Below are 8,949 nucleotides of genomic sequence, written 5' to 3' on the forward strand. Positions count from 1 at the left end.
CAGGCTACTTTACCAAGTAGCGTATCGGCTCAGTGTCGCCAATCTATAAAATGGCGTCAATTGGGAGTTTTACATGTTTGATACCAAAGTAAAAGCTCAGTAGACAGATGGCCAGCGTGGGTCTCCTATGTAGGATTTCTGCGAGGGTGTTCATGGAAACAAACAAGCAGTCATAGAAAGGAAAGGAAGCCAAGAGAAATGAAGTGAAATGAGATGTATGATGCGTCTATGGTCCGTGAAGGACCCGCGGGCCATCAGAGCAGCCTCTTTACCAATTTAGTGGAAGGACCCCTCTTTCTCTCCTCAATCACTCGCTGTGACCTTAGCCTGACATGAATGAAAAGGTATGTCCTCAGAGATCCTACACTGGATGGGTGGATGGGTGGATGGGATGGGCAGGCGAGGTCATGTGACACTCATCAATACATCAGCTCTACCAAGGAGGCTGGATAACAAGAGGTTCACTTTGTGCTCCTATCTCAACGCCTGGGCGTGTTGGTTCTGTAGCGCAACCCTCCTGTCAGTTATTCAGTCTCTTTGTCCTAATGGGGAGAGGCGGGGCACTGCACACTCGTCATTTTTGGTCATTTTTGGTAAAAGAGACTATTTGTGTTTTTTCATTACATTATTTATTACATCTATGATGCTTTTTCCACTTTTCACCGTATTAGCGCGGAGATCGAACAGCTTCAAGGAAATATTTGTCCAGGTTTGAAGGACAGCTAGCTTACCTAAAGAGGTGGAGTGACAGATTCCAGGTGGAGAGAAAAACCCAGGACTGTTTTGGCGAAGCTGGACTATCTACCAAGCTGTGAGTGATCAATGTCCCAACTGTGTTTACTTTGTGTAAACACAAGTCAGCGGTTGTCTGTGTAGCATTACAGAGTGTGCATACAGGGACCGTCCTACCTGCATGCAAGCAAATGACAAGCTCGCCCGTCTGGAGTTGCTAATAGCCTTTTTCACCACAACTGGCGTGTCTACCATAGTTTTTTTTAAACATGGCTAATCTCGCAAAAAAAAAAAAACAATGTTGTGCTAGCATTGTCTGCACTAGTAAAGGCGGACCCAAGTTACCACTCTATGAGTACATCCACAGTACGTCAGGGGTCTCCAGCCAGTAGATCATGAGCTACCAGTAGTTCCTAACCACTTCTCACGTATCTCTGCCACCAAATTAGAAAGTGAGGTTCGGCAGTAGTCCGTAAGTCTTCGGGATGTTTGGGAGTGTGACCAATCACAGTGGAGTGGGTGTGCCTGGAGACAGGTCGTGGGTGGAATACATTAAAACAGAGTGTTTGTTTTGGAAACCCAAGGAAATACAGCTGAATAGGTGCAGATCCTGGAAGATCTAGACGGCTTTCTGTGCTGGTAATTGTGTGTAGCTGCTCTATAGGAGTCCACAACTCAACACGAAGGGATGAAAATGAGCTTTTGTTCCAATTCCAATGTTAAATAACTTTTAAGAAAATGAAAGTTTATCGGTTTTGATACGGGGTACTCGCACTATGATGCCATATATTGTCGTTGCATTCATGAAAATAGATCTGAAATAGATGAATTGACGTATTATGAGGCAGGAGGGGCTGCATGCATGAACGAACTGAATGCACGGCTGCCAGTAAGCAATGTGTGAATGCATGTTTTCTTCTAGCACTAGCATAAGGTGTTAATTATCTATATTCATGGGGGGGCGGGGGCTGTGTGTGCCCAGCAGAAGGTCTTTACGAGGGCGCACGCATGCCAGGGTTTTCTAGAAAAACAGATGTCATCATTAACGGACCAGATCAATGTGTCCTTATCTCACACAAAAGAAGAAGCAGGTTTGCTTGAAAAGTTACCTGTCACTCAAAGGGAGCATCCCCGCCTCCCTCCTTCGCATTGTGCTCGATTGCACCTGTTTGCTAGATTGTGAGGTACAATGGAGAGGCCAGCTGAGTGGTATCGACAAGCCTGTTAGCGCTGAAGTGAGCGCAATCCTTTTGTTTGAGTCTTTGTCTCGTCTTGGAGGACAAAGCTCAGCACTCAACGGGTTGGAGTTGAGTGAAGTCAATGGCGGTCAGATGTTGCCTGACTGTCAATGACTGATAGTTTTATGTTTATGGGTGTGGGACATCTAAGACATAGAAAACCTGTTTACAATCTTCTAGATACACTTTTTGCATTATTAGAGCCCTTTACACATGAACTAGCACCCCTATAGTCACCATGACACTACTACTACCCAACGTAGTCAGCATAATAAGAGAAAATAAGACATAGAAAACCTGTTTACAATCTTCTATATACACTTTTTTCATTATCAGAGCCCTTTACACATGAAATAGCACCCCTATAGTCACCATTACACTACTACTACCACCCAACATAGTCAACATAATAAGAGTAAATAAGACATAGAAAACCTGCAACATTATAAGATTGCATTACTAGAGCCCTTTAGGCACGAAATAACACCCCTATAGTCACCATGACACTCCTACTACCCAACATAGTCAACATAATAAGATAAAATAAGACATAGAAAACCTGTTTACTATCTTGTAGATACACTTTTTTGCATTATTAGAGCCCTTTAGACACAACATAACACCCCTATAGTCACCATGACACTACTACTCCCCAACATAGTCAACATATTAAGATAAAATAAGACATAGAAAACCTGTTTACTATCTTGTAGATACACTTTTTGCATTACTAGAGCCCTTTAGACACAAAATAACACCCCTATAGTCACCATGACACTACTACTACCCAATGTAGTGAACATAATAAGAGAAAATAAAACACAGAAAACCTGTTTACAATCTTCTAGATGCATGTTTTTGCATTATTAGAGTCCTTTAGACATGAAATAACACCCCTACAGTCACCTTTACACTCCCATTGCCCAATATAATAGACATAATAAGAGGAAATGAGTCATATAGGACATAGGAAAAAAAATTGAAAAAACAACCTTCTAAATATGTTTTTTAACATTACTGCAGCCCCCTAGACATGAAATAGCACCCCTATAGTCACCTTTACACTCCTATTATCCAATATAGTAGATATATAGTAGATATATAGTAGACAAGAAAATAAGACATAGGAAACCTGTTTACAACCTTCTAAGTACATTGTAAACATTATTAGACATGAAATACCACCCCTATAGTCTCTGTAGCAGAGTACATGTGTACAGTATTTGTGTGTACTGTACATACGTCCCATGCATTGACCTGTGAGCATTTATTGCGGGGCAACAGGCCACGCTTAATCCCGCCACGGGTGGCGGTGCGTCCCGCTCCAGATGGGGGGTGCCATTGCACGGCACCAGGCATGAATAATTGACAGAGCCAGAGAAAGTGGCCAAGTGTGTCGGCCCGCTCAATAATTAACCAGGGAGTGGCGAGAGAGAAGCGTGTTTGTACAGCCAGGTCTCTCATCCAAAAGTCCTAGAGGGAGGCTTTTGGGGGGACGGGGGAACGGGGGGGTGGAGGTCTTTGGATTTGTCAGCTCATTAAAACATGTCTTCCTGCTATTTGTTTTGTCATCATTTTAGCCAGAGTAGCACATACAAGTGGTAAAACTGGCATAATGTTATTGGCTGCCTTGCTAGATAATGAGCTATTTTGGGCTCTGCTTTGTGTGCACCCTGTAACCTCCTTCCCTACCTTCCTCCCTCCCTCCCTACGCTCAGCTAGCAAGCTCACTAGGAAGATAGGACAGGACAAGGAGCCTTTTTTATTATTGTTCATAATAATTTTATTATATGACATGATAATATTATATAATCATTTAATTATAATTAAATATTAGCATTATTATTGGAAAAACAATCTTTACAACAATCCATTTTTTTTATTATATTGATAGATATTATATTCATAAAAAATCCTGAAATAATAATAATAATAATTAGTCCACATTAAATCTGAAAACCTTCCTGCCCCCACATCCTGCCTGCTCACATCACAGACCTTTTGTTGGAGCCATCCTGGCTCTTGTCTCCCTAACTTCTCTCTCCTGACACTACCCCCTCTCCCCCCTCGCCGCCCCCGTCCCATCACCCCGTCTTCTTCCATTAGAGATGAGGGAATTGTCAGATTTGTCGTGGCCCGCCCCCTTTTTCCTCTGAGCCACAGGGGGCGGGGGGGCTCTACTAAAGAGCTACGCGACCTCTCACCTTGAACACGAACCTCCCACGGGCCGCTGCTTTTGCTCTATCACCCCCCCCCCCAACATTGAACATCTGCAGGGTTTGACTCGTGCTGATGCTTTCCACCTGCTTTTCATGTCGCCCCCAACATCTGCCCCCCCTGTGTGTTACACCCTCCCTTTACACTCCCCTGTGTGCTAGCGTGTCGCTAATGGAGTCCAAGTGGAAGGTAGCCTAACTAAGACGTTTGTGTGTCCGTTTGTGCCAACAGTGCAGTTTGACGGGCCGGAATGGGACCGCTCCTCGTCGCCCACTGAGCGTTTGCGTCCACCGGGGCCCTGGTCCAGCCCACTGTTGGGCGGGGGGGTGAAGTTTCGAATGCCCCCGGAGGGCCTCGCCATGGTGGGAGAGAAAGTGGACCCCACCCTGCCTCTGGAGAAGCAAGTGTATGTACAGCATGGCCGCCGTATCCGCCATATCTCTTTCTGTGTACAGCACCGAGACACGAGGGTGGCATGAAGGACTTTTTAGCATCAGTAGAAGGTCAACATGACTCGAACCTTGTAAACATGTGCTTAACCTTGGATCTGGGAACATTCAGGAATATATTTTATTTACATTGTTATTATTATTGTTATTAACGTTGTTATGCCCAAGAACTACATTACTGGCGTAGTGACATTTCACCACATCACAGCCGTTAACTACGAGCCGGCTAGCGATTAGCTTTAGCACACACTTGCTTACAATGCCTCAGGCCACTAGCAAAAGGTAATGCTACGTAATGGAGGTGTGTCCCATTTCACGCATGAATTACCTTTGGAATAGGCGTGTCCCATTACACTCATTAATTACCTGTAGAATAGGTGTGTCCCATTATGTGCATAAATTACCTGTAGAATAGGCGTGTCCCATTATGTGCATAAATTACCTGTAGAATAGGCGTGTCCCATTACACTCATTAATTACCTGTGGAATAGGTGTGTCCCATTATGTGCATAAATTACCTGTAGAATAGGCGTGTCCCATTATGTGCATAAATTACCTGTGGAATAGGCGTGTCCCATTATGTGCATAAATTACCTGTAGAATAGGCGTGTCCCATTATGTGTATAAATTACCTGTAGAATAGGCGTGTCCCATTATGTGTATAAATTACCTGTAGAATAGGCGTGTCCCATTATGTGCATAAATTACCTGTAGAATAGGTGTGTCCCATTATGTGCATAAATTACCTGTAGAATAGGCGTGTCCCATTATGTGCATGAATTACCTGTAGAATAGGCGTGTCCCATTATGTGCATAAATGACCTGTAGAATAGGCGTGTCCCATTATGTGTATAAATTACCTGTAGAATAGGCGTGTCCCATTATGTGCATAAATTACCTGTGGAATAGGCGTGTCCCATTATGTGCATAAATTACCTGTGGAATAGGCGTGTCCCATTATGTGTATAAATTACCTGTAGAATAGGCGTGTCCCATTACACGCATTAATTACCTGTGGAATAGGCGTGTCCCATTACGTGCATAAATTACCTGTGGAATAGGCGTGTCCCATTATGTGCATAAATTACCTGTAGAATAGGCGTGTCCCATTATGTGCATAAATTACCTGTAGAATAGGCGTGTCCCATTATGTGCATAAATTACCTGTAGAATAGGCGTGTCCCATTATGTGTATAAATTACCTGTAGAATAGGCGTGTCCCATTATGTGCATAAATTACCTGTAGAATAGGCGTGTCCCATTATGTGCATAAATTACCTGTAGAATAGGCGTGTCCCATTATGTGTATAAATTACCTGTGGAATAGGCGTGTCCCATTATGTGCATAAATTACCTGTGGAATAGGCGTGTCCCATTATGTGCATAAATTACCTGTGGAATAGGCGTGTTCCATTATGTGCATGAATTACCTGTGGAATAGGCGTGTCCCATTATGTGCATAAATTACCTGTGGAATAGGCGTGTCCCATTATGTGCATAAATTACCTGTGGAATAGGCGTGTCCCATTATGTGCATAAATTACCTGTGGAATAGGCGTGTCCCATTATGTGCATAAATTACCTGTGGAATAGGCGTGTCCCATTATGTGTATAAATTACCTGTGGAATAGGCGTGTCCCATTATGTTCCCAATTGTGAACGTGAACTTGTTGATACTAGATTGTTTACTTACCTGTGTCATGGTGTCCTTTCACGTCCGCCATGTTAAGCAATGACTTCATTGATTGTTATTGTTTCCCATTTTGTGTCCCAGGTGGTACCATGGCTCCCTGTCCCGGTCCGAAGCGGAGTCGCTGCTCACGCTGAGTAAAGAGTGTAGTTACCTGGTGAGGAACAGCCAGACCACCCGATGCGACTACTCGCTGTCTCTACGGTACGCACCCACCCACACACCCATCATAGTTTGGTTGAAGCACGGTAACTCTCACTCGCTCACATTTTGTATTTGCTGAAAGTTTGTGGGCGACTTAAAGAGCTAATATGCTAATAATAAAGAAAAATAGTCATGCAAAAATATGCTTGCTGACTGTATTGTTTTTGAATAATGACACAAAGTTCCTAAATTGATATCCCTTTAAATAAAATTAGATGGAATTTTCGTTGTATATAACTCGGGTTGTCAATCGATTAAAATATTTGATTGTGATTAATTACATTTTTTGTCCATAGTTAACTCACAATTAATCGCATTTAATCGCAGATGGAAGTAAGTTTTTATCTATAATAAGTAGTGGAAATCTAAGCTTGGTATGAATTTACCTGACTTAACGGCGTACTTGGAGCAACACTATGTCGACAAAACGTAGAGCGAGGACCTCCTGTACGCACGTAACATGAATTGAAACATGCACGAGCATCCTCATCCTCAAAGTGTGTGAAGCCACCTGAGTTGCCGGAGTATACACACACACACATACACACACACACACACCCATCTGTCGCCGCCCGCCTCCCTTCATCCATCACCCAAACTCAGCATCACTTCCTCCTCCACTCCTCATTTGCAGGCTGTAATCACGCTTATGTGCTGAAATCACTCCTTTGCAATTACGACCATGATCCATCCTGGCGGCCTCCCATCATGCCTCTGTCACCCCCCCCCCCTTCTCTTTGGTCTCAAAGGGGACCCCTAAGTGGTAATCGGGCAGGTAGAGCACACTTCAGCGCCCACCTCATTCTCCTCATAATCACTAATGAATATGAATCACCTTCTGTGGGCCACACAGGAAGACGGGGGGGGGGCATAGCATCACTGCTGACACATAAACAAGCTTGCACATTACTCACACGAGTGGACTGGATTTTGACACGCAACCACACTTCCTGTGGGTCGTACTGCAAGGTCATCACGTCTGGAATGCCAGCGGAATGTACAACCTTAATCTCTTATAGTCGCCGGGCCGGGTGCGTGGTCTGGAACAGCAACGCAGGATTTTTTTTTGGGGGGGGGGGGGGTACCACATTTTGGACACTCAGAGATACCTTTGCATTGTTTACATTGTATTTGTTATTCTATAAATAGTTTTTACATTTTACAAAAAATATAAAATCATACTTAAGGGGAATCAATCTATTTAAAACAAAGTATAATTATTATTTTAAATAAATTTCCTTTTGATTTTTATTGTATAAATATTATTTTATTTTTTATTTAATATTTTAACATTTTTGAAAACAATTATTCTCAACATTATTCAACCATAACTCAAATTATTATTGTTATTTTTTACAATTTTTTTATAGTCATTAATGGCCCAAAGTGAAACAACAAAAAACAGGACAGTCCTAAATGTTTATATGTGTGTCTGTGTCTATGAAAACGGCTAAAAATACTATTATGCTAATGTTAGCATGCTAACAATGCTAACCATAACATGTTAACACCTAGTATAGTAGCGCTAAGTGGTTATTTATGTGTCTAACCATGAAAATAGCTAAAAATGTTAGCTGCTAATGCTAATGTTAGCATGCTAGCAAGGGTAATGTGCTAATGTTAGCATGTTTAACTCCTAGCATGATAGCACTAAGTGTTTATGTATGTGTCTAACCATGAAAATAGCTAACAATGCTAGCACCCCTTTTTGCCAGTTTATATTTTTATATTTTTATATTTTTATATTTTTATATTTTTATATTTTTATATTTTTATATATATTTGTATATTTATATATTTATAGAAATGAGAAAGACATGTGTGCTCATGTCTCTGTCAAAAATGGGCAAAATGAAAAAAAAAATGCTAATGTTAGCCGACACTCCACAATCTCCACTTTGCAGCAGCGCTCCATTTTCTTGTTGCCCTCAGTCTCCTCTTGGATAAAATGTGTCTTACCTAAGAGCCACATGTTGAGACATCCAGTAAATGATCCTTACGTATCCTCACTAGGGTTGCGTGGCATGCTGGAGCCTATCCCAGCTGTCTTTGGTTCTTCTTGTCTTTTTTTTCCTGTGTCCCGGCGGAATAGCATCTTTTGCAAGAACAGAACTGGAGGTGGGCGTCCATCTGTCTCTCCTTCTCTGCACTTGCTTCGTCCGTTGTTGTCTTAAAGCTCCAACCAAACTTCCAGTATGACAGGAATGCTGTGAACATCCAGCAGCAACACAACATTTTGGCATGACTACTAAAAACATACGGAATTAAGTCTGCAGGTTTAAGTCATTCTGAAAGTCCCAAACTCCTTAGAACTTAGAGTTCCAACTCCACCAGTAGCCTTGCTGGTCTAATGACCCTCCCAGTTCATCACCAGTGAATGCTCTTGAAACAGGAAGTGTGTTATGTTCCTCATCCCGTT

General features: G+C 42.3%; 1 protein-coding gene across 1 annotated transcript in view; it reads left to right on the forward strand.

Moving 5' to 3' along the window:
- Window positions 1-8,949, forward strand: part of shdb (Src homology 2 domain containing transforming protein D, b) — a 32,459-nt gene that overhangs the window by 23,064 nt on the left and 446 nt on the right. Inside the window, exons 5-6 of the mRNA XM_078790362.1 lie at window positions 4,419-4,593; window positions 6,411-6,530. Coding sequence (XP_078646488.1) covers window positions 4,419-4,593; window positions 6,411-6,530 — 295 coding nt within the window. The remainder of the gene's footprint in view (window positions 1-4,418; window positions 4,594-6,410; window positions 6,531-8,949) is intronic.

This window comes from Doryrhamphus excisus, linkage group LG4, assembly GCF_037039965.1.
Source record: "Doryrhamphus excisus strain RoL-2023G ecotype Guam linkage group LG4, RoL_Dexc_Guam_v1.1, whole genome shotgun sequence".
NCBI classification, from domain to species: Eukaryota; Metazoa; Chordata; class Actinopteri; order Syngnathiformes; family Syngnathidae; genus Doryrhamphus; species Doryrhamphus excisus.